The following is a 27051-nucleotide window of genomic DNA, read 5'->3' as shown; positions in this document are numbered from 1 at the left end:
TATGAATTTGAGCACCATTTATCTCCATATCTCCATTCTGACTGCGCCCGTGATCATGCAAACTTTTAAAGGCTTCATTGATTCATAGGAAGAGATTCATTTAGTTCTTAATCATTGATTCATTTCTGGCTGAAATTGTTTTTCACTCTTGATGCAAATTTTCTAAATGATTACCACTTTTGAAAGTATTTTTAGCTTATGTTCTGTATTCTACTCAGTGTACTATGAAGGCACAAAATCACTTACTATTTATGTAAAACGGCAATCAGTTTTTACTTGATCCTTGGCAACTCGGGCAAAATTTTCTAGAACTCTGGTATGTTTATCCATGGCCATGCCTAGCATGCGTTGTAAAAATTTGATTTCTGGTTTATCGGTGTAATACTACGGTAAAACTCCTGTTTATTGAACCTTTATGTTGTAAAATTTTATGAAAACCTCCAGAAACAAAACTCACAGTTATGGTCCCTTGCCCTTCCTATGTATAATGCATGGAGAGAAACCTCCAGTGATGTACTTTGATAATTATGATATCTCCCTATGATAAAGTCCACACATGGGCCATGGCTAGGATAATGACCTCTCTTTAGGGAAACTATTGCTGTTAGAAATTATGTCACTTAGTGTTTTATGTAATTTCACTTCCTATTTCATGTTATCCTACAATCCTCTTTATTTTGGTCCTTATTTTCTTACCTTACCTTATTTTCACAACTCTGAATGGGTGTTGCCTCAAGCTGTGCACCTTTTCAGAAATAGTAATGTCAGTATGGCTGCATTGTCTTCTACTGCACTTATATTTTGGCTTATCATGGATCTCGAATGTGGCAAGGGCCAACAGTGTTTTATGAGGAATTTATTTTTTTATTTCGCTTTCTTCGACATTTAGATATTGAGAGTGCATTATTTGATTTTGTGTGCATAAGGAGTGGAGAAATTTTGTTGCCAAATGGCACCATTATGCTATGGGATGCCCAATGCCAAATTGCATGCTTAGTTTCAGTATTTATCTTTCCAGGAAGCGCACATGGTTGGCTGTTTTTAAGTGAAATTCTTAAGTTGTGCAGTTCTCTCAGTTTCGTTAAGTCCCTCTTATCATTGTTAATCTCGCCAAATTTAATGAAGTTGCATTTATCAAATGAATAAATATTTCGTTTTGGTTTTACGGCCTACTCTACTTCTAATTTTTAAACTTGCAAAAATTATTCTGTTACCACTTATGCCATCAAGAATATCAATTTGTTTTATCAACTTAGGATGGGTTACCACTTAAAGGTCTTAATATTTTATTTCCTCTCGTAGGCTTGTCAGCTACTTTGGCAAATGAGTGATTTGAAAGTGTGTTGAGCAATAACTCACGGATTTCGCTATTCCTTGAATTTGGTTTTGCAATGTAAGAATCCCATTTTATAGATGGATGATTTAAATCTCTTTAAAATTTGTATAACTAATTCACTCCTTCTGTTTCAAAGGACCAGCATATATAAGGTATAAAACAGTTCATGAGCCATCAGTAGGGTAGCTTGAAGACTATAAAACTTATTATATAGAAATCTATGGTACTAACCAAATATTAGCAGCCTAAGTAATGTTACATGTATAAGGAAAGTTTCATAGCATCCCCATGAGGATGTATGTACTCAAAAATAGGGCTACTAATGTCAAACAGTAGACAATTGAAATTAAGATGTTTCATCTTTTTAGGCTTTTTGGTATGTCAGCTCTGTAAAGTGCTATTGATAAAAACATACATGTCTGGTAAACTTCTTGAAAAATAAAGGGTATTTTCTCTATCAAGTATTGCTTCTTGAATTCTATTCATTTTAGTTAAAAACCTGCTACATCTGCAAAAAATTTCATTTTGAGGTACATAATATTTGAATATTAAGTGATTACAATCTAATTTTTTTTTGCAGGCTCTTGGCTGTTTGCTGTACAAGCTGTGCTTCTTTTCTTTGCCTTTTGGAGAGAGCACTTTGGCAATCCAAAGTGGTAATTTTAATATACCTGATAATTCCCGATATTCCAAAGGAATGCACTGCCTAATACGTGAGTGTCAGAAATTTTGACAAGTAATTTAAGTAGCTATCTCAAGTGTAACTGCTTCATATTTCTTTTGCCCTTCATTATTTGTTTTTCAGGATACATGTTGGAACCAGATTCTGAGAAGCGGCCTGATATATTCCAAGTTTCCTATGCAGCTTTTGCCCTTTTTGGAAAGGATTGTCCTGTGCAGAACTTACATGTAAGGAGTTATCAGTTTGGAATCTACTCTTTGAATAATAACTCATATCTTCATCATGGCATATAAGTAGTATTTTGAACTGAAGACTGCATCTTTATCAGTGTATATCCTTGGCAAATTTCAATCGGTACATCTTGTAGTGTTCGATTTTAATTGGCCGAATGCTCATTAAAAAACTGCTCTTTAAGGGATATTATCTTTGTAAATTGAGGGTCTACTACATTTTAACACTTTTACTGTAAATGCTGATATTTTGTCATGGGTTGCCTCTTTCCCTCCACACACAATGAGTATGAATGAGGGAGCAGCAAGACATGGGTGGGAAATGAGGGGGTAGTCGAGGGGCGGTTGGAAAAGGCCGGGCCGAGTATGCGGTAGGTAGGTAGAGTATGAATTTATGATTTAACATATGACTGTGAAACATGAATAAGGAATGCAGAATTGTTCTAAATCAAACTAAAAGCTCAGCATCTGCTCTTCACATATGTCATCGTTAAGGCTACCTTCTTCTAGAAGCATCACTGTAAGAAATACCTCATACTGGAAGGGTTTTGTCGGGGAGTAGGTTGTGAAAGAGTTCCGTTTCGTCTACGTTATATCACACGGGGAATACTTCTTAAGATACTTAAGATCGGAGTCCTTTCTTCCACGACTTCGGGTTTACACTGCAGGCATCACCAGCAATTATGAAGGGAAATAATGCTTTCGTGCTTTGAATTAGTATAACCAACCTTTCAAACACTTGAAGTTCTCGATTTTCAATCTATTAGTGAGATACTCTGCTTTAGCCTTAAGAATAGCCCCTTTCTCAGAAGTCTCCGCAGATGAAAGTGGGCAAAACCACCCAAACAAAGCTCCTTCTAACTCTTCATTATCTGCATTCCTCGGGCGCTTTTGTTTTAATTGTGAAGAGCGAAGAGGAAGATAAATTAATTACACCACTCTCTTATTACTTTATTATTTTCATTTTCTCGCTTAGACGTGTTTTTTTGCCATAGTGTCTACCTTCAAATGCTCTCTATAGAGATGCAGTATATTCACGCAACTCACGGATGTGCAGGTATGGTGCCGACTGCTTTCTGCCAACCGAGGAACAAAAGAAGATGGAGCATTCGCCAATGTTACTACCCCAATATTTTCACCAAAATGAACTATTTATTTATTGAGCAACAGTTTACTACATGAATATGAGAAAGCACTCAATGTTAACTTCATTTCTAACAGATCACCAGAAATAACAGAGATTACGGAGTCTTGGTGAAGATTTTCCAGCGATTGAAACTCTCGCTATGGCGAGTGCGAACACCAAAAGGGCCTCATAGAAAAGAATTTTTTTACATGCTAATTATAGGGTCAATTGACAGTACCTCGGCTATCTCTCGTAATGGCGGGGGTCTCGCAATAGCCCATACTCGCTTTAATGAGGTTCCACTGTACTCATTCAATTTTTTTAAATTGTGGTTTACAATTTTATTTCTAGAAATCACCAGTGCCAAGTCTTGACCAGCTTCCTTGTCCGCCCAGTGAGGCAGAAGTGAAGCGCACTTCAGTGAAGCAAATAACCAAAGCTGTGGCTGTACCTGTGGTGGAAGGCACAAGTGTCACCCCAAGGCAGAGGCCTAAAGGAGGGCAGCCATTGACAGTTGGGGTTTTACCCCTTCCACCTCTTCCTGTGCCTTCCCAACAACAACTACAGCAACAACAACCACTACCGCCACATCCGCAGCAGCAACCTACCCCACCATCGCAGCCAGTAGTACCCCTGGCTACCCCACCTCGCAGATCTGGCATCAGCACACAGCATTCAAACAACTTGCCGGCCCGTCCCCCAGCGGCATCGTCGGTTAATGGAGCCATTGCCCCTCCTCCACTAGTCCCTCAACCACATGCGGTAGAGCAACGGCAGCATTCCAACCGTGGGGCGTCTATGGTGCCAATGGGTGCTAATGCGAGTATCATTCCTCAGCCCATAGTGCCCACACCGACGGACACCCCTCTAGTTCAGGCAGTGGAGCCAGTTACACCCAGGCAGCCAGCAACAGCCGTCCCATCGCCTCCTCCCACATTCCCCCCCACTCCCTCCTCTGCATCTTCCTCATCGGCCTCATTTTTCCCCTCGCCAGTTGTCCCAGCCAAAGTCGGGTTTGAAACTGCCAGCATTGGTGGCCTTCCTCATGTTCCAATGGTAGGCACGCCTACTGCGTCAGCAGGTCAGCCTACGAGTACTGCCTCTGTCCCAGTGATAGCTTCTACCCAGGGTCCTCCAGCTGGAAACCAAAAGGTGGAATCCAGAGGAAAAGAAGCCCTCGAGGCTCTCTTCCCTCCATCAGGTAATGAGCTAAAGCATAATCTCGGTGTATCTGTCCTCTTTTCATGTGGGATTTGGCTTTCTTTTCTTTTAAGGCCGTGCTCATCTTCACACATTTCATTGCCTGGGGGTAAAGTATAGCATTTGGTGCATGTTTTGGAAGGAGTACTGTAAAATGTTGATTTTTGTATTAATTTACCTGGCAACATCTTAAGAACAACCAGCACATGCACCTTGTGAATTACCTTAAAACTTAAATAATAGATGCTGTTGATAGAAAGGTGTAGAGAGCTGAATGGAGGTTATGGTGAAAAATAACATCTTCTCAGAATTATTTGAATTCGCAAAGACTTATTGAATGACCCTCATTGTCAGATTCAGGCGAACATAGTTCTAAGTTACCTATTGTTAATATAAAGGCTTGACCCTGGCATGTGCACTCACAATTGATTACATAATATGGAAATGTTTGAAAAATTTCGTCGGCCTTCTGCATTATTTTCATTCACTGTCCAAAAATTTGATGAATATCTGTGGCCATATGGGTGAATCATTTGCTGAATTGAGGTTGAATGACCCATGTAAATTTGGATATGAAAGGTTTTGACTCTTGGTTACAACTCAATCATTAAACTTTGCCCCTAGATTTAAATCTCTTTACTGCTGGATTTAATTCTACTTTGCCCTTCAATGACCTTTTAGCATGCCTATATGGGCACGCCAGGCACCGATAGGAGTTTCTTCCTGGTGCTTGTAGGGGCACAATGGGCATTTAAAGGTTAATGTGGTTCGGCCAATAGGTGTGCCATGGATTTTTCTATGTGAGTTTTAAGAGTTCTTTTGACCATCCTTCTGTGAATTTTATCTATAATACGAATGATTTTGTAGCAAGTTTCTCATTGAATATTAAATAAAAAAATAACTATGGTGGAATCTTGATTTAACAAGTGCTCATAATCCCTGAAAATCGCTCGTTATTTTGGGCACTCGTAATATAAGTAAGTGAAGGGTAAAGCTGCTCAATTCCCATATTCACCTTTCCTTGCCTCTTTTCTTTCATATCAGTTGTATTTCACAGAGGAATTGGATCTGCGTTTGCTGTAATTTGAGTATTTGCATATAATTTTGAAAATGGAATATTGCAAAACAATAATAGCGCAAGTTTCGGAAAACTACATGCTCACAAGCCGTGTAGACATTCATTTTTGATGTGGTTAATTTAAGTGTTTTCGTAATGCTTGTATGTTAAATATTTGGCAAAATGAACATTGTACCCCTGTTTCTGGTGTTATTAATTTTGCCCTCTCCAAGAAAATTTGTGACTGTTTAGTTTCATGTTACATGGTTTTGTACCTCTCTATTTATATAATGTAAGGTATACTGCATGAACCGAACCCCATATGGTGGCAGGCACTCATTCGCCTATCTGTATCCATACTTACTTTAAATGTTTATCATAAGGCTTTTGATGGTACACTGCCCACCACCCATTGTTACACGTTTCTTGATATTTATAGTACTCATTAAAACGAGCTTCCACTGTATTTCAATATGCAGAAGTTACGTATAGCTGTTACCTATTTCTAATCTTGGATTTTTAATGTTAAAAATTACGTTTTATGCTTCATTGTTTGGGGTTTCAAGGCTACTTTTGACCCCCTGGAGATTGTGAGTGAGTGCCGTGGGCCCACTGTTCTCACGCATATGGTTCGGCTTCAGCTTTATCTCTACATGTTTTCACTCATTTCACACTCTTTCTAGGGTATCCTGATCCATTTCGAGATGAAGCAGGAGCTGCTAGTGAAAAGGATATCTTCAAGGTTCCTGCCTTACCTAGAGCCCCAGGGACTTGTCCCGTAAGGCCTGGGGTGGTGTCAACTCCCCATCACAAGCTCGAGTCTGTGTCACAGCATTTCTCGGCTTCAACGCCTCCACCATCACCCACACTTGTGACGCCTGGACTCAAGGGCCACCGGCGAAATATGAGCGACACGTCTGCTTTCAACAAGTGAGTGCGTCTGGGCTCCATGAAGCATGAATTTGTCAAGAATTATAAAGATGTATGTGGCATTAATAGTGAGTTATATGATGCGTTCCTATTTATTTAAAAAATTGAATGTACGTGTTGAGATCAGGTAATAATCGTTCTATATCCTCCTAAGGCTGATAGCTAATATTTTGCATTATATTGTATTTTAAATAGTCCTTATGTTGACAATGCCTCATTTCAGGACTCTGCCTAGGGGAAGAGTAGTATTGAAAATATAGCATTTGTCATGTATTGGGGGTTGTGTTCCTCTTCAAATTTCTCCTACCTTAAAAGGAGTTCCTTTAGTTAGGTGTATTTTGCTTCTTAGGTCAATAGGAATGATTATAACATTATTATTCCATGCGATACTGTTCATCTGTTATAAATATTAATTCAAGATGAGGCTGGTATCTTCCTTCAGTATTACCTGTAACATAATCTCCAAGTGACATTAAGTAATGTATTGTATCTGGTAGAGTATTAACTTACTTTGTCATTTAAATAACTGAAAACGTTCATTTAAAATAGTGGTAACGGCAAGAAGCATTTCCTGCCCATCAGCTAAAATGATTAATGGGAGTTTTTTTATTTAGGTAACTTCAAATTTCTTATGATCCAAAGATTTCACTATTGTCTGAAAAATGGTGGCATTCAATCACACTGTTGGCCGTGTAATTTATGTCTTCAATACTGTTGAGGTACATTTCTCTAGGAAATCTAGCTCCCTGCAAAATACGTAAAACCTCATGTCAGTGCTAATCCAAGTTATGTTTATTCATCTTTTGTCTGGTGCTTAATTATTTTCGTGAAAAATGTCCATTTACTCCTTCTACCTGATTAATTGAAATACTGATCTCTTCATTGAGAAACTCTTGTCTCTTTCCTAGCCACTGTAATCTGAAAATTTATGCATTAAGTTTGATAAATATGTCTAGTCAGATGTGTGGAGCCAATCAATTCATCAAATTTTATTTTATTTAATAAGTACGATTATTTAGTAGGCGATTGATTTTCTTTAAGTTTTTTTTTAGATATTTGAAACTTAAGCTGAAAATTTTTTATAGGTACTCATTTTTATGTAGTGTATTTTTGATTATGTCGCACATTTTTGAATTCTTGCATGCTGTAGTAGTATTGTAAAGTTTTTGCTGTTTCTCATAATGGAATGAATGGGCTCTTTGAAAACCTTCAATTTTTACTCAGTCTTGCATCAAATGTCCCTCTTGTTTGATGGTCATTTACAGTACAACTTTTATATACTTTCCATTTCCTGCGGTAAAAATAAATATATTTAAATAAAAGAGTTTTGGACTGTTTGCTTTGTATCATTTCTTGATACTTCATTCAGTGGCCACTATACATTAGTGAAATAAGTTATATTTTTTGTATTTAATGGCTTAAAATTGATGTTGAAGTAATTTTCTGCTCTGATCAAGGATGGGGTGAATGGGAGCATATTATATCTTCTTATTATAGTTCTCATCAGTGATAAACATTTTCATCCTTTAAGTAGTTAACCTAGCTGTTGTGTTTATGGTGGAAGGAAATTTTTCTAGTAGATTCAAACTGAATGTTTAGTTCAGTTTCTCAGTAATAAGTATTGGAATTACTTATAAAAATATTTATGGTACATAATAATTTGCATCAACTTAAATTTTATGTGAAACTTTTTCATATGACCAGGATTAATTCTTTCTAGTACTCTTCTCTGCTTCTTGTGAAATTTTTTTCTTTAGCCAATAACATTGTAGCTTAAATTTCTTTTTTAACATCTGAACATAGAAACTAGGAATAGTGCTTCTTTTTACTTGAAATTTTACCTTTGTCATTTTTTTGCTCTGCTGCTAGGCTTTTCCTTGTTTGTATTTAAGATAGGTTTCTATGGCAATCATAGATCAATCGATGGCAATGGAAAGAACTGGAAATCTCATAACCCTAAATTTGCGAATTTAATGAGTTTGGGTCAGGTAATTGAAAATCTCCTTTATATGGTTTTTTTTGTTTTTTTACAAATTTTATGATTTATCTTGTGGAGATTAAGTTTGGAACTGCAGTAAGGTAAAATGCATGAATTTATTGCTGTGATTTTTTAATTTTGTTATTGAACATCATTCCAGATTTTTTTTCAGCCTTGCCTTAGTTTTCAATCTCTTAACCTTCAGATAAATCCAGATACTTAATCTAAAATTTGATTACAGCTCTTTATAGGAAGTGTTAGTTTTTTGTGGTTGGTCTGTAGTTTCATGTACCTAATTTTTTTCCTCATCATGGTTACCAATGGACTTGCAAAGTTGATAAACTCAGTCCATTTTAACAGATATTAGTCATATTTGTTTGTTTTACTCTGGTCATTTAACTTGATGTTGTCATCAGTATTAATATTTGGTCATCCCCTGCATGTATTTGTCTTGCGAAAGGTTTTTTGACCTCTTCCGTATTTTCCTTAGTCCTTTGGCCTTTGATAGTATGACTTGATTTTCTACCATCATGGTCAGATGTGCTATCTATCAACCTTTTTTGCTCAAATTATTGTGAGTATTAACCTAATTTCCAAGAAGTGGCGTCAATAGCAAGGGAGATTGAAGTGGAACATTAAAATTATTGTCATTGTCTTTCAAATTCTTTTTGTATTTTAAATGGATGCTCATTGGGGAGATGGCTTTTTTCATGCAATTACCATTGCTTTTAAGATGAAAATGGAAAGAAATAGAGGAGGGGAGTCTTTTTAATGAATGGATATGCATTTCTGGAATTACTGGCAATCATTTTGCCCAAAACTAGGCATTGTTCTGTGACTTACTTAATCATGATGTTCAATGGTTGGGATATAGCAGGTAATTTATTGTTCAATTAAATTGCCTTGTTTTTCTTTGTGAGGAATTGTCTTATGAATCTATTATTGTGGATTTGGTTTTGGTTTGAGATGGAATTTCAAGTTTTCTCCAATTCCGCTGTTTTTGAGCCTTATTTATTTTCTCTTATCTTATCCATTTCCTATCTCTTGGTCCATGGGATGAGAGGGATCTATTTTTTTTTATTGTTTCCTTGATGTAGTTGATGATAAAGTAGCACATCATCCCCAAGTTTAGTTTTTGTTTTTTTGTCTCACAGAGGTATTTCTCTTTTGTGTTTATTAAGTTCTTTTGTGTTTATTGAGTGCTTAACGTGGCTTGTGAGAATTAGAAGTTAGCGTTAAGTTTCTTTATGCATTTATCTATTTTCTCTCTTGGTGGAGTATTTTAACTGGGAGTTAATTTAAAATAATGCTTCTGAGAAAATGTGTGGTACCTTGTTCTGAAACTTCCAGCATAATTGATAAGGGAAGAGACTTAAATATATCGTTTTTCTTCTTTTTCCTGTTTACAAGTTGAACATAATGTGAATCTATATTTACATATTTGGCAATATTAATAGCAATTTGAGATGGGAGGATTGTATGGCAACACCTCTATCTTGTGAAGCACTTAAAAAAGGGTTGAATTATTTTTTTTTTTTTTGTTTAGTTGTATGAAAATTTGGCAGTAATTTTTTAGGAATAACTGTAATTCTCTGCTTGATATTGTGGAAAAATGGAAGTTAGATGGGTAATGGCTCTAAATTATCAAGTGGAAGTAATTTCTTTGGGTTTTCAACTGGTTGAGTTCACCTTCTGGGTAAAGTGGGAATACAAGTAGCATTATGTTCCTTGAAACATCGAAAACTCACCCATTTTTAGAACTGTGAGAAATGCATCTTGTTTTAAACTCTGGCGAAATATCTAATCCTTCACCATTCTTTGAATTTTATTAATTAAGTATTGTCCCCTGTTGTCCCAATTGTCATGACAATGTATAAGACTGTAAACAAATTTAATACAGGTTAATACAATTTTTTCGTAGGGGGTATCTTGAAATGTTTCTTCTGTTTAAATGTTGCTTTAGTGTAAGTATTATCTAATAGCAAGGTTTGTTTTATTAGGCTACAACTTAACAGGGTTAATTTATTTAGGTACTAATTGTTGCTTAATTTTTAGCCATGTTATTTTTCGGTTTTTCCTCACGCTTCAAAGAATGAAACATTCCTGCTTTTAGAATTTTTCATTTGCCAGAAAATGTTGCAATGGTTTTTTTTTGTTTTATCCTTATAATGCTTCCTTAGATGTTGTCTACTTCTTAGCAGCATTGCATGCTAATTATATTCATTTTATAATCATAAGTGTTTCACACTGCTCTGATTAAGTAATTACATTTTATTTTGGCAGTTTCATACGAACAAGTAATATTATCTGTTCTTGCTAATTATTTTCTGAAGTTATTGAATTAGTTTTTTACTCTTGCGACTTCTTTGAAAGAGTGTCCACAAGTACAGGCGGTCCTCGACTTTCGTACACTCGACTTTCGTACAATTCGCACTTTCGTACGTTCAAAATTGGCACCTTTTACTCGACTTCCGTACGCTAAATTCGGACTTTCGGACGTTGGTCTGTATTTTTTTAAAATTCCCGCGATGTTTATTGCGCATCCCAACATTCAATTGTTTCAAATGGCAGTATATGCGAACAATACGAACGTTTACATTGAAGGGAATTGTTTTTAGTTGACTCAAATCTAGGTGATTTATTTAGGAGAACGACTTCCTGCTTCAGGCTCCTTCATCAAGAGAAGAAGAAAGCCTTCATTGCAGAGATTTTTCAAAAAAGTTGACTAGACATCATCAAATAGCTTTCAATAAAACTAGTAAGATCTTCTTTGGAATTGTGTTTTTTCATTTGAGGGCTGTTTAATTCAAGTACACCTTCAGCAACGATATTGCGTATTGCACGAAATATCACACGAATTCCGTTTGTCTTTTGTCTTTTTTGAATGGCATGCGAGATATACGCAATCACGAATGTCACCTGCCGGATGTCGAATGTTGGTGTGAAAATTAAAAGGCATCCCGAGTGTGGGTTCAACAATTACATTTGGTTATGCTTCTTGATATGTCTTTTCATTTATAATGGACGTAACAAGTTGAATGTCAGTTTAAACGGCAAGAGGAAGTTTCACTCGATAGCCAACGGAGTTCTTGTTTTTTTTAAACTTTTATTTACAGTTTCCGCGTATTTTCGAAATAAATCAGATGATTTGAGGAATATTATTAACATATTATTAAAAATTAGTGAATTGAAATGAAATCCGTGGAAAAAAAGGTTTTAGTGCGTATATATTCCGCTCTTATGGAACGTAACCCCTAATTAGTATTGAATTCAATGGTTCGACTTTCGTATATTCGACTTTCATACAAGTTCTCGGGAACGCATTGTGTACGAAAGTCGGGGACTGCCTGTACTTGAAAACGTTGGCATCCAGGAAATATTCACATGATGAAGCTTTTCTTCTCTGGTTTGTTTGCAAATGACACCTCACCAAATTTCACTTCAAAACTTTAAACCTGGAATTTTGCTTGAATTTTGCAAAGGCACTATCTGAGCACCAAAATTTTGCATTATAAATGTTCATGACTAACTTGGATTCCAAAAATTTGCTGTTGAACTTTGGGTTACTTAGGATGGGAAAAGTGTATCTTAAGTAATTTATATTGATTATACATCAACTATTTAATTGAAATTGCACTGGTCAATATGGTGGAATTTTCAGATGATTTTTTTTCCTTTAGGGTTATTTTTTTTATCACAATTTATGAAATGCTAAATGTGGTATTGCTTTCTCTGTGACTGTGATCTCCATTAAACCAGCAGTATATTTTCTTCTTCAATATGGTACATAATCCATGGGCTCATACTTGATGCTACCTATCTGTGATTTGACCTTGACAATACATTTTAATATAATGCCGATCATGCCTATATTGTTTTAGGGGGTTTTCAAAAGGAAATGTACACCCAAGCTAGGTACTTTATATCTGTAGGTAAGGAAATTGTGTTTCTCTTGCTGTATTTAGTGTTACATTTTGTGGAAATGGATGTCTTAAGTGTTCATATAATTTTTAGAATGAGTATGGGCTTATATTAGGAGCCAGTAAACAGGATGGAAGGAATCACAGACCCTAGCTTCTATTTGTGCCGATGAGCAACTGGCATATTGTATTCTATAGTCTCTTGAAAGCAGGTCCAATTAGGTAACTATTGTGTGCAAGTCCCATTAGCAATGTGCTTTATTAAATAGAGATGTTCACCTGCCGCATGATGAATCAATACATTCCAAGGTCCTAGAATTTTTAATGCGGTCAGAAAACCTGATTGTTTAGTAATTAGGAAGATAATATGTATATGCTAACCTAGGCAATTATTTTTAACGCATGTGACGTTTTCAGGTTCTAAGTTATTGTCCATGTAAGAAAATATAATTTTCTGTATTGAGAGTTGCCAAAACAGTTGCTTATTATTCCTAACTATATTCTAACATGGTCGAGCCTACTAGAAATTATATTTTATATCCTTTATGATATTTATTGCATAATAACTTTTTGATGTAAGCAATGTCTATTTACATGACACACTTGCATTGAATTTGATCTCAGAGGCCAACTTCTTGGCTGAATGCCATTGTGCTTCCATTTCTTAATCATGTCATATTTATAGGTGATTGTAGTAAGAGTAATTGTATATGTATTGAAAGCTATATAACTATAAAGCTATATATTAATAAGTTATGGTATTACTGTATCCTTGACTTTTGAAGCTGTTTGTCCATATCAGCCTAAATATTATTTCTGGTCGTACTGATGCATTTAAGTGGTGATTCCTTAATGCTCATGGATGTACCAGTGGAATAGAGGCCATTTAGCTATCAGTTAAGATAAAATATGAGATATCCAAGATAAAACATATGCCTATGATTTTAAAATATTACAATGATGTGGTTGTAAATTAAATGTACATTTACTTTTAGGAGGGCTTAAAAATATTTCTATATTTGTTGAATGTGATTGTTTCTCAATATCATATCATGGTTGTTAGCATTTATGACATAAGTGCACTATATATAATCTCAGGTGAATTCTCAATTGTCAGAATATGCTGCTTCAGAGTTATGGAAAATAAAATAGTGACTGGAAATGTCTTTTGTCTTTCAATTACACTCCATTGTTCATGACTGCATGTGGATGTTCTACTTCTTATGTCGGCATTGTGCAGTTGGTGGCGAATAAGGTTTCTTAATACCAGCATGCTACTTTGCTATGGGGATCTGTATTTCACTTCTCACACTTGCTTCTCACTCTAACTCACCTTATTCTTGGTTTTGTTTTATTAACTGCTATTGCCATCGTACTTACTTCAGTTTATTTGTATTTTAGTCAACCATTTGTAAAATTTCAATTTTTAAATAAGATAAATTTCTGTTAATTAAATATACGCAAATTTCATACATTTGGAATGCATTTCCTATGAGTGTCTTAGAAATGAATGGTCAAAAAACAAAGAAGCATCCAAAGCACATTTTGGTACAATATTTTTGTTGATATTACTCAATATTATGGACAGATCAAAGGAAACAGTATTGTCTGTATGCTCCAAGTTTATTTTAAATGGTTTTCAAGTTATCTCTGAGAAGATTAAATATGGAATGAAGTCTTTGAAAAATTATTTTTTTTTCATTTAATCTGGTTATTTTGTTATGTGAGATTACTAGCCAATAAAAATTATCTCTCATTGAATAGAAAAATATTTAAGATTTGGTTATTAGAATCCATGATAGGATCACACATTTTGTTGAAAATATCTTCAAGATTTAACTCATTTTACAAAGTCCGTTTTGTATGTGTTATCCATGTATAAGAGTTGTCCGTTTTATCAGAGAGCAATAAAATCCTAGGATAACATGTCCATAATGTGTGATAATGCTTATGGATAGAGAATAATTTTTTATAGATTTAATATTTTCATTCTCTCTGACCAGTGAGGGTTCCATATCAAATAAAGAATTATTTGTGCAATTTGAGAACTTCTATGATAAATTATCTCTTATTACAAATTACAAATTCCATTAAACCTTTACTAAGCAGAGCATTTGGTAACATAAATTCCCATACTTAAATTTTCTAGTTCCATTTCTTATTTAGCTTTAATGTTGCCATAGTGTTGCAAGTTATGAAATTATGAATCTTCTATGTTAAAGCTTCAATTTTATCAATTCTTTTAATCTGGGTATTAATTTTTTATTATAAGGACTTGCAAGCTTTTTTAAGACTTGGTCAGGATGTCAGTTCATAATTTATTTTACCTCATTATGGTGCCATTTAATATGTTTAATGTAATTAATTGCTGTACATTCTTAAATATTATTTTTATGAGTTTTTCCCTAAATCATATTTTTTTCAAATAGAAGTCTTGAAGTTTTTAAGGTAAAATGATATTATTATTTCAATTACTTATCACTATCCATAAGTAAAACTTTGCACAGTCCTCTTCAAATGCATATGAAGTGTGAACACTCCACCAAGGAAAAATCACCAACCTTTCCTGGACTCGACCCTGCAATACTTCCCTAATTATTCAATCAATTTGTTGATCAACACGGAAAATTCGGAAGCGGTACTCATCAATTTTTTTCAGTTTTGTATTGTCCAAAATAGAAAACGAAACTATTTAAAATCTCTTGTGCCCTCGAGGCCTCAGAGCCAATTTATTGCAAAAGTAATGGCATGCAACCTTGGCTACACATTTTTACACATAGCCCCTCATAGTCAGAGCCCATCATAACCAAGGCAACTCTACAACCATTCCAAATGTTCTGTGCAGGTTGATTACCATTTATTTTCAATTGGCAATAAATCTGCTCAAAAGCCACAAAAGAACCTGAGGTTTTACAAGGTTCAGTTTTCCACCACAAAAGCAAAGCACATGAGTAAGAATGAAATCGATGAGTCGCACTTTATGAAGTTTCCTTGTCAGCCTTAGAATTCCTGGGAATTAGAGGAATCATAATTCTAGTCGAGGCAGAAGGTATTTCTTCGGATTGAAGTGTCTTCATAGGTAGTGGTTGGTTATGTAAAAAAAAGATTACATTGGCTTAGTGATATTTGTAATATCTGTCACTTTAAGAGAACAATATGTTCAGACTGTAGTATTTTATTTTTATTTATTAACGAATGCATAGGCTTTATTTATGTATTAAGTGTCCATAAAAATTTAAGTTTTTTTCTCTAGGGTGTGATTTCAGCTGTCATGTTCAGTAGTAAAAAGACTATTGTGCTCAATTTACATACATGTTTTGTTTTAGAGTCGCTTTTAAATGTTTACCAAATTAGGGTTGAAAATTGTAAGAAGTTAATAACTATTTCTGTTGCAAAAAATTGTGAAGTTAAAATCATTTTTGTTATTAATTTTTATAATTTTTTTGCTCTAATTTATTTTAGATTGAACTTAGTATGGTATCATTAATGCCACGAATGCTATATTGTCCGAAATTATTCAAATTCAAAATTTATTATCATTCATATCATATGGTTTTATGTACACTAGAAATTCGAAAAGTTGTGATTAGTGGACTGTTTACACCTCTGAATATTGGAGTTATCCTAAGCCTATTTCTTTGGAAACTCAAAAAGCCCTTCTTCTGCTGTGAAAAAGGTCAATTAGATGCACTGTTTGATCACAAGTGAGGAACTACGTATTGGACAAATTCTGTGGCTGACAGATCACAGTGAGTGCATGTCTTCTTGGCATTGATCTGTGGGGCAAGAGTACATGCCAATATTTCTTACCAAGTTTCCCCATGTGGTATTAAGTTTTTAGGGAATCCAGTAATCCTTTTACAGTTTGTGGATGATACTGCAAGCTACAATGAATTAGTGACAGCATTTTGTTTTGTTTATGGCTATCTGATGTGTGGAAAATTGTGGACCCTCCTTGCAATTCAAATTTTGTTTGTCATCTGGATATTATTGTTGCAACATTTAATATCATTTTATGTGCTTATAAATTGTAAGTATTGAAGTGTCTTGAATTCTATGATAGAATACAGATTTTTGTAGTATACCTTTCTATTTTTCATTGATATTTAATTTTAGTTATTTTGTTATTTGTTGGTAACATTTTAGGATTTTGATAAAAATGCATGCAAGCGTATCAGTGCAACTAATTGCACTTCTAAATTTGTATCCAAATTTTGTTTTCTGCTTTAATATCCTACCATTTTTTTTCTAATGCCCTACTTTTTAACACATCATGTCCTTCATTCTATGGGAGGTATCTTGTTTGTCCTTAATTTAATATTAGGTTTTATGCATCAATTTTTGCTCTATTCTCTTTTAATTCAATCCTCTTAAACTTGTCTATCGTTCAGGTATATTTTTTTACCTGGTGCTTGAAAGTTTTCTTTGCAGAAGTATTTGTTCATAAATGGTCTAGGTTATTTCCAGTGACTGTGTATTAAAGTACATTGTTAGGTGAATCTTTTTAGGTGATAATTGTTGGTTTATTTGTGTCAGTTAATCATAAATTAAATTTTGATGTGAAAATCATTTATTTGCATGGAATATTTTTAAGCTTATGCTAATGGATGTATCAATGACTTTGATTTTGGTGAACTAGGTGGACATTCATGAATGGATTATTATCTGATTAGTCAATTTACAGGTAGATTCATCTTGCTTCATTTATATTTTCCACCTTGGTTCGTTTCAGTTTTAATTTAAGTATATCAGGACTAGCCTTGGTGATAACTTTATGGAGCCACTAGCAGTGCACAAGTTGTGCAATGTGGATTTTTCGAATGTTCAAGTTTTGCCTAAAATGTCCAAGCAGAACATCATTATCTGCTAATATGCATTTTAACTATGTATCCAGTGCTAACAAGGTATTACCTAAGCACTAGTGTAAAATGTGTGAAACTTGTTCATTTTTGAGATTGCCTCTTCTCTAAGATTTATGTAGCCAAAAATTCATTTATGCGGTAACTTAAGGAATTTTGGTGAAGGGAATTGTCTTCTGTATTAGTGAACAGTTTGTGTGTTCTTAATTGGTAATGGCCTTAATTTTTTATGCATTCTTCATACGCAGGGTATTTGCTAGTGAAACATGCCAATTCTTGGCTCCCTATGAGGCCTCTGTTAAGTCTCGGTCTGGATCCAGTAGCCCTCCAGCCAGCATGGGTGGAGGTTCTCAGGGTGGAAATGGCAGTAACAGCAATCTTGTATCAAGCTCTGCCCTTGCACATGGATCAAAGAGAGGGAGTGGTCCTTTAGAAGGCTCGGTTCCTCCCGATAACAGCTCTCTGAGGCATCATGTTGGGGTATCTGCCTCTCATGTGAGTTATTCTGAGCCATTTATCTAAGAATAAGTAGTGATTCAAAAGTTGCTGGCTCAACATCGTGGAATTTTGCCATAATGATGGGAGTAATTATGTATTTGTAATTTTCTGCACGGCATTAGTTCATAAAACCAGTTCCAACACTTACTGTGCCATTATCAGGGATGCAAAACCAGCCTGGAGTGGCAAATTATAAAGTCATTATTGCTCTCATCATCGAAAGAATAATATGAATATTTTTTACCAAATTTCAGTACAGCTGTGGTTATCATAAAACACCAAGTTCATCTCCAGTGAATGCATCACTGGATGTGTTTTCCATATCAGTTCTTGTGATTCATATTGTGTGGTGATAATTCATGTCAAGTATGTTCATCAACATTTTAATGTTTGCAGTCTATTATTAACAGTTAATTATTATTTTCATATAACAAAGAGTAAAGAACTCAAAGTGGTGAGCACATCAATTACGTTGCTGTGTATTAAAAATATTTCACAGTAGGTAGCCCAAAATAAGAAATGTGAATTTTATGAATACATTATGATTGCAAATCTGTTGTCAAATTGGTAGTTTGTTTTGCCACAGTTATTAAGATATATTTTCAAATGCCATGAATGGCTTATGAAGGGTATAATCAACTCATTGGATTGTTTTTTTTTCCCTTAATCCAAGACCTATTTAGACCACTTCATTATTGCTAATCTTCTGTGATTAAATTCCTGAATGCAATTACACCTTGTGCAAAATAAGGTTTTAAGCATGATGAAATCAGGTTTATATTTGAGAATGGTTAAATAAACTTATAAACATAAAGTGTAAAAAGAGTTTAGATCAATGCAGACACTACAGCAAGTCATTTCCACATTTATGTAGGGAGAGCTTTCTTCCTCCGGAACGCCTGGAGCGCGGTCTTTATCTGCAGACATTGCCGATTGGAATCCATTCGAGGATGGTACTCCTTTCAGCATGATGACGGAAGATCATATATTTGGAGCGGAATTCGATAAAATACGTCGAGGATCTCAAAGTAGTGAGTATTAGTGTGCTTAACTTATACTCTTATTATCATTAGGAAAAATGAAATTTATAGCAATATTTGTTTAATTTTCCTCAATACATTACTTGTGCATTTTGTAGATTCACTTGTTTAGGGTTGCTTCATCTCTCAAAGAGCGATTTCACCTGTTATCATGGGAACACATTATTTTTTTGCAAGACACTATTTTCCAACCCGTACGTGTAACTGCTACTTTTTGCCTTAAATTTTCTGTAAAACTCCTCTTAAGTGATGAAGTAGCAGTTACACACATGGGTTGGAAAATAGTGTATTGTGTACAAGTAATTTGTTATTACCACAAGGTCATTACTGTTACCTAATTTTGATATTTAATGAATACAGTAGACTCCCATTAATATGAACAATGTTATTACGAAGTTCTCGTTATCACGAAGGAAAACGTTGATCCCGACGAAAAGGCCTATCCAATCCATAGTAAAGTGTACTGTGCCCAAGAGCGTCAGTTATGGTTCTTTCTTCAGTATGCATGCAACATCATATAATAAGCTTATTCCTGTGGGATCTTGGTTACCCACTCATAACCATTCGTAAATTGGACGTACAGGTAGTCCTCTTCCTACGCACATTCGATTTACAAACTTCCAGAGATACGAGCATACAAAAATTTCAAATTTTGAATTTGGCGCCTTTCAATTTGGCCGATGCGATGCAGTGTGGCGTGGAGGAACTCGCACTTAAGGCATAATCTGAAAAAAGTATCATTGAATCCGGTGTGAAGTTAGGAACTGTTTAGCGTTTTGCCTGTCCTTCCTTATCGTGGAGAGCGATTTTTTTGGGCTCCAGCTGCGTCACACGCCCAGCTAGATCAGTTTGTCACAATCATGAGTTAGCGCGCCATTGTGATGCATTGTTGCATTCTACAGGATAGCCGCACTACTCGATGCCTTGCATACAGTCCGGCCGGCAAGAGTCGTCCTATGACAGCACAATATGAGAGGCGGAAAACCCTGTGCCAGCATGGTTTGCAGCCAATCGATGTCCCCCAAATGCACCTCACACCCTCACCTAAGCATACAACGTTTTCACCAAGGAATTCTTCCTTTGGGTCCTTGACGCTCGTCTTCCCTTCTGGTTCCTTTCTTAACGGAACCCTTTTTTTTACCATTGATGTCGACATTGCGATTTCTTAGTCTTCCACCCCTTAAACTGTTATCGGACAACTTATGGTGGCCAGAGCTTAGGTTTATCAACTTACAAACAAGGTCTCGGAATGCATCTTGGTCGTATATCGAGGACTTACTGCATTCGGGAAGTTATCAACCCTTGACTGCGTCATGCTGCATTCTTCTATTGAGAAACCAAAACACATTTTCTTGTTTTTATATATTTGCACTCAATTACGTATGTTATACACTTTTTTGTGCGATTCCTAATAGAAACGTTCATACAAACTTAGTTATTACAAACCTCCTGTTTTTCGGTACCGTGAACTTTGTATTAACGAGAGTCTACTGTATTAATTTTTTTAAAAGGGCAGAGAAAAAGTAGCCAAAAATCTGGAAATGTTAGGGAATTTAAAAATTCTTATTTTGTAGCAACCATGTTGATGCTCAATGGACATTTTTCATTTTGAGTGAACTTAATGATCTCTCAATGATGAAGTTTCAATTTACAAAGCCTCATTTAAAGTTCCTGTTGGAAAGAACTCCAATGAATTAGCTTTTAGATTTCCTACCTGGTAATATCATTGAATTCCACCAGAGCTGTGGTGACTTAGTGTGTAACCTTCTTAATTCACCCTGAAATCATGACACATAACATCATTGAAACATCAGTGGTCATTGGCAGCAGCGTTACCATGTTGGAAATGCATAAACCATATCATGAGCACTCACTGAGAAAATCTCTGTTCCTACATTAGTATTGCATAATTAAAGAAAAGGTATTCTAATGTGCTGACACTTCCTTTTTTGAACTGGTAGTAATAATTGCCATAAATAATAATTTATACAATGGGTAGTGCTCAAATAAAATGGTATAACTGCTTCATATAATTTTTTGAGTGGGAAATAAGGTGGGTGATTGGTTTTATGAGGATTGTATTATTTCACTGATGTTTGTGAAAGGAATTGATATGTGCTTGCCTATTTTTTGCTCTGTTTATGTCATTTGTATCCTAGATTCACTAAATATTAATTTATGAACTTTTTTCCAATTACAGGTATATCAAATGTTAAGAGCAGGGAGAGTTTGGTAATGACCTATTCTGACCTCAATGAGGACCCTTTTAGCTCAGCTCCTTTTAGCTTGCCAGGTGAGCATTATTTAGTGTCCATTTTTTCTTAGCATACATTGCCTTACATGTTTGGTGGATCTTAAACGTCTATGTGTGCTCATTTGGGCATGATTTTTTTGGTTGTAGCCAATTTGGCACAAGCCCATCACGCTGCGGGCAACCTTGGCACAAGCCACTTTGGTGCCGAACCGTCTTGGAACCTTGGCTTGAGAAATAGCAGCGCATTCAAAAGATAGTCACCAGCAGCGTATGAGGAGAGAGATGTAGAATATACATGTTACTGATTTACAACACCAAATTGCCCTAAATATAATTTTACTCTCCTTTTACCCCTTAAAATTCATATTTACAAATCATGTAAATCTTCCGCTAATTTTTATTAAAGGTAATCCCGATTAAAAAATATGTTTAAATGTCAAAAATACATCGTGTTTAGTCTCATTCTTTTCTGAATGATGTGTGCATTACTAATAGTTCAATCCAGTAATGGTACAATACCAATTTCCAAAAGTCATTGTAGGTCCCAAAAGGTGACTCATGTAGCACTTGGCCGTCAGCATTAGGCTGAAAAAGGTCATTTGGTGAGAAAAGGGGAGGATTGAAACACTTTTCTACTGTTCTGTGTCACTTGAAATTTTCTTTCAAATCTAAGGATCTATGGTCTTCTTAATTGGGTGGTCTCGGAGAGGAAGGAAGAGTAAGAGGAGTGGGCCGAGGGCTGATGAGAGGGATATAGCTAATTTTGGGAAATGAGCGACATGGTTATCATCCTACCACACTGAGCTTCTCCTGACAGTTGTTCCGTTTCTTGGGAAAGATTCACACTCTGTGCCTGTCATATTTAGCCTTAAAGACCACCTTAATGCACCTTTCCTGGAGTTGATGAAATCATAATAAAACATATTTTTAAGAAACCATTAAAGCTGGCAGTGAAGCAATTGCTGAAGAGATGTTCAATGAATGGTCTTTTGATTTAAGCTTAATAACCTTTAAAAGTTAAGAAAATGACTTGGCTTGGTTGGACAAAACTTCAATAAATCTTCACCAAGGATAGCCTTGAAAATAAAATCATTTTGCTTAGCTGGTAATTTGGAGATCCAAGTTCATGCCCTGACTAAGGTAAATGATTTTTTTCATGGTGAATTACGCCCTTGTTGTAGAATACTTTGCACTCGTGTACAAGACTCGTTATGTACATATTTATTAATGCATTGATTTAGCTTCAATAAATGCCTATTATTTAGCATAGTAATTTTGTATGTATTGCTGGGATGGCTGTTAAATCACTGATTCATTTAATATTTTCAGCATCTAAGCAAACATCTAAGGAGAAGCAATCTACCAAGAAGACTGCCAGTCAAGGGACTTTGAGTGGAGGAGGTAAACTAATTTTACTTAGTTTTATCTTAATATGAACTGAAGAGTGCATTCCAAATACTCAGGCATGTTTTCTGCTAAGTATTTCACTTTTTATGATTAAAATAAGACATAGCAATATTTCCACTGAGTTCCCATATCGTGCCCAACATCATACAAGATATTTCACTTTTATTTATCAATTATGCTGTTTAATAATTTTACCTTGAAGAATATTTGTGAAAGTATTAGAAGAAGGTCTTAGGGGCTAGGTTAGGTGATGAAAACTAGCTTGTATGGCATCATTTTTTCAAGCGTGAATGTGAGGATGTTATTTTACAAGCCTCAACCAGTACTCCAGTTCAGCTAGCTCTAGAAATCCTCTATTATTTTTGGGGTTTTGATCACTTCATGGTTGCCCAAATATTCTAGAGGCTAATTAGTAATTGTAATAAATTTAAAAAAATATGGATACTTTGTGAGTAAGAAAACTGGCTGAGTATGCCTTCAGAAAGGTTTTTTAGGCTATAACTTGGTTCAAACAATCTTTTACCATAATTATAAGTGATATTTCAGTATGTAGTTGTACGGAAATAATTACATGATTTAAAAAATTAAATAGAATTTGATGTTACTCTGAAAATGTCTGTTTATGGTCAATTCTGGCATGCTTTACATTGTATGCCAAATGGATACATTCTCCGTAGTTACAATGTGTTCTTGCAAGCCTTTCGGTTCAGATGTAACACTGATATTACTTCCCATCTCACTGTTGATCAAGGTTTATTTCTTGACAATCTCAATCCTTTCGACAAAAAGGAGCATAAAAGTCTGATTTCCCTTGATTTTACCATCCATTCATCTCTAGCACTACTCAGCATTTCCCTTCTCTCACTCTCCCACAGATGTTTTAATGATAATGAAAGAGTAGGAATTGTAAAATTTTCCTGGAATCTAGTAGTTAATTAATCTCACATACATAAGATCTCAACATATTAAAAACAAGCATATCAAGTATATCTCAAACAATTCAAACAATCTGAAATGTGATTTTCTGTTATATTTGTGGAGGATTGCGTTTAACTTCAAATTAAATGATATTTAGAACAAGGTAGTTTCCATTTTTTTTGTCCCCACTGAAGTTCATGATCCCTGCAGTATCTGGTGATTACTATTTTTTGTAAATGATTAAAAAATGAAAATTTCATTCCCACAATAAATGCTTTACTCTTCTGAGCATCACTGGTGGTGTTACGCATGACATAGATAATGCTTTTCACCCCCTTCCTGCTAGATGGCATAGCAATCACCTTCATATGTGCAGCAATGAAATTTCTCTTGAAAGCATTAAAGCAGGCAAGACAGGAAAGATTTTAGACTATAAACTGATTTCAGTTTCCATTACAGCACTTACGTTGATGTTGTAGATATCGTATTTAAATACTAGAATCTCATTCGACATCATCAAAAGTCTTAATTTCGGTGTGATAGAATTGAAGTATATAAATGAACGTCATATTTCAGTTTACATTACACAAACAAAAATCATTGATAGCTTTTGAAAATTAATGAAGGAAAAAGGAATCCAAGTGAAACACTCAATTAAGAACCGAGCTGAGAATTAAAGTGGGAATATCAGGGACCAGTACCTTAGAAGTGGAAGAAATGCTTGCTACAATTTTTATAAAATTATTGTGAATGTATTGGTAATTGGTGTAAGTTATTGAAGAATTAAGGCCTGTAACTACCTGTGGACTTCAAAAATGGAGAGAGCCCTTTTTGTTGCAGAAATATCCCTCAGCTGCACATTGCTCAGCTCCTAACAGTGAACTGTGATTTAGTGTTCCCTATTTAATGTGATAATAGAAATAATACTATATTTTGGTTTAGTTTTTAATGTTTTCTATTAATATTTTGCCACTTGTGATTTTGTCACTATTCTAATTGTACTTTTTAATTGAATACTGAATTATTAGGTCCAGCATTATATTATATAAAATTAAATATATGTTTAAGTATCTTCTTTGATTAGTTTATACAGTATTTCGTTTATTATTTTGTTTCCTTCTCTATACAAAATTAATCACTAAACAATTTTTTTCTCACAATGTAATTGCTATGAATAATATTCCTTACACTCAATTGTATGCAGGAAATTTATTCCAAAAAGCTTCTTTTGCATTCATAGTGCCACATATTTTTTTAAATCAATGATAGTGAGTGCCCTATGTGTTGAAAACAATAATAAATGTACTTGTGGATTTCTGCATTTGCTTTGTAGCATTTGCTCACTGTTGGTATATGAACCAACTAAAGTAATAAATTCATCCTTTCATAGCTCAATAAATTGCATTCAAAAACTTTCGAAGGTGGCTCACCTTTTGCAAGTATTAATACTTTTGGAAAATAAGGATAACACTGTAATGGTATCCCATCCGACTTTTCTATTTTAATTTTGTAATTAAATATCTGAATTCATTTATGAAGAATATATTTATTTATATTTAGAATATAGAAATCATTCAGGCTATTGACCATGTTTGTTCTATGAATCTTTAGTTCTAATCGTGATGGTATTCATACTTTCTTTAGTAATTGTGGAAGGTAGCCCTTGTTTAGAGATTTTGTGTTTGTCTATGATCAAGTTGTTGGATGCAAAGAAGGAAACTGACTTCAAATATTGGTGTATGGATTTTTGTACATGTAATATTGCAGATTTTACTACTTGCTTCAGCCTAACCTTTTAGTTATTTATTCTTAATAAATGGTACATGACTAAGGCTTTAAGGTGCGTATGGCAATGTTCCAATTCAAATATGATACCTCGCAGCATGCTTCTCTTGATTGGAGATTAGTCCGCAATTCAATTTTAAATTAGAAGTCACATCAAATTGTTAAATAAGTAGCAGGATAAGATTTGGAGAAAATTGGTGGAGGAGGCCAATACTTTTGAATTTTTAAATATGCATTCCAGTTTTGGGTTTAAATTTTTTCATCCTATACCTTAGCTGATCATTCCATTTGGCTGATTTTACTGTAATGATCACTTCCTTTAAATGCCTGATAGTTTAATTAAATTTTTTTGTACTGTTAACATCCTTCATGCAGTTGCATTACTCAAGATTAACCAGTCTTTTTTATGACAAATTTCTTGTTTAAAACTTATGCAATCTTCTTGAAATATTCAGAATACTTAGACTGGACCTTTGTCAACTCTGAAATGAACATTGTACTCAAGTATTTTCTCATGTGTAAAATTTTCATATTTTAGATACTGGGGAATGTGGACAGATATTACTCGACATTCCTGAAAAGTATTATTATGATAGAGTAAGATTTAAAGAAGCAATCTTGCACAAAAATATACCACATGACACCGGTCATAATGTTTAATAAGTCACACGTGTAATGAGTCCTTTAAATAGGCTGTATCATTAATCTGGTTTTCAAGTAAGCCCTTAGGTTGCGATTGTCTCATCTCATTTTGAATTTGAAAAGAACCGCTAGTATAACTCGAATTGGAACATTGCCTATTCTTTGCATGTTTGGGCTTAGTAATCTGACTTACTGTATCTCCCTTGTTCCAGAGTGATGTCAACAAAGAAAGGGTAGTCTGAAGGATTAAAATGAAATGAGCAGTTATTTTTATCTTCATCTGGCCTGGGTTCTTTGCTTGCATTCTCCCTGCTCTGTCTTTGCTGGTTCATTAATCTGCTCTTCTACTCCTTTCCCATCTTAAGTGACAATTATTTCTTATTGCCATTTGTAATTAGGTATAGATGAGCTATGCTTACTTACACAATTGTTTAGATCTGGTGATTATTTGCTGTATTTCCTCATCATAAACATAATCGTCTTGATACTTAAGATGGTAGTATGGTTTGAAGAGTGAGCAAACTTTTGAAAGCTGTGTGTATATTTTGTCATGTAATGTTCATGAAGCAGTATCAAGGTTGGAAGTTATAGTGGTAGAATTCTGTAAAGTGATGACACAGCTCAGAAGTTGAAAGTTCTGTGCTATGTAAAAGCATTATTTATGACTGATGTTGTCTAGTATCTTCTGTTTCACAGCTCAGAAGTTGAAAGTTCTCTGCTATGTAAAAGCATTATTTATGACTGATGTTGTCTAGTATCTTCTGTTTTAGTTAGTGCTTAGTAAAGTCTGAAAGTACCATTTAAAGTATAGGAATAATCCAATTCTAGTCATGCCCACCCTTGCAATAATTAGCACCAATATTTCCCTTATAAATGGTGCTATAGGATTAGGTATATGAAATTCCTGTCAGTTATGTGGGCAAGTTAAGTGGTCATAAATACCGGGAGAACTTGAAAACTTGTGGGTAAATGAGTTTTGTTTGGGTTTTATATGACTGTTTACAAATCAATAAATGAAGTCATTACTTAGACTTAATCATCCCAGCTGCAAAGACCCTCAATGTGGAGCTGGTAATAGTAATCCTGAAAATTTTATGTCAAATATACTACCCAACTGTTTGTTAACTTCAAGCTTGGATTAATATGTATTTTTAGTATAACTTGGAGATACTAGTGAATTCTTTCAAAT

At 34.7% G+C, this 27051-nt stretch overlaps 1 protein-coding gene across 1 annotated transcript in view; it reads left to right on the top strand.

Annotated features, from left to right (window-relative positions):
- The window catches only part of LOC124160632, a 54744-nt gene that overhangs the window by 16808 nt on the left and 10885 nt on the right, over window positions 1–27051 (top strand). Inside the window, exons 7-14 of the mRNA XM_046536544.1 lie at window positions 1917–2049; window positions 2142–2245; window positions 3726–4575; window positions 6315–6561; window positions 17567–17813; window positions 18691–18847; window positions 21057–21149; window positions 22440–22511. Of these exons, the coding sequence (XP_046392500.1) occupies window positions 1917–2049; window positions 2142–2245; window positions 3726–4575; window positions 6315–6561; window positions 17567–17813; window positions 18691–18847; window positions 21057–21149; window positions 22440–22511 (1903 nt within the window). The remainder of the gene's footprint in view (window positions 1–1916; window positions 2050–2141; window positions 2246–3725; window positions 4576–6314; window positions 6562–17566; window positions 17814–18690; window positions 18848–21056; window positions 21150–22439; window positions 22512–27051) is intronic.

This window comes from Ischnura elegans, chromosome 6 (assembly GCF_921293095.1).
Source record: "Ischnura elegans chromosome 6, ioIscEleg1.1, whole genome shotgun sequence".
NCBI classification, from domain to species: Eukaryota; Metazoa; Arthropoda; class Insecta; order Odonata; family Coenagrionidae; genus Ischnura; species Ischnura elegans.
The sequence above is the reverse complement of the archived record's forward strand: the minus strand, read 5'-3'. Positions and strand labels throughout refer to the sequence as shown.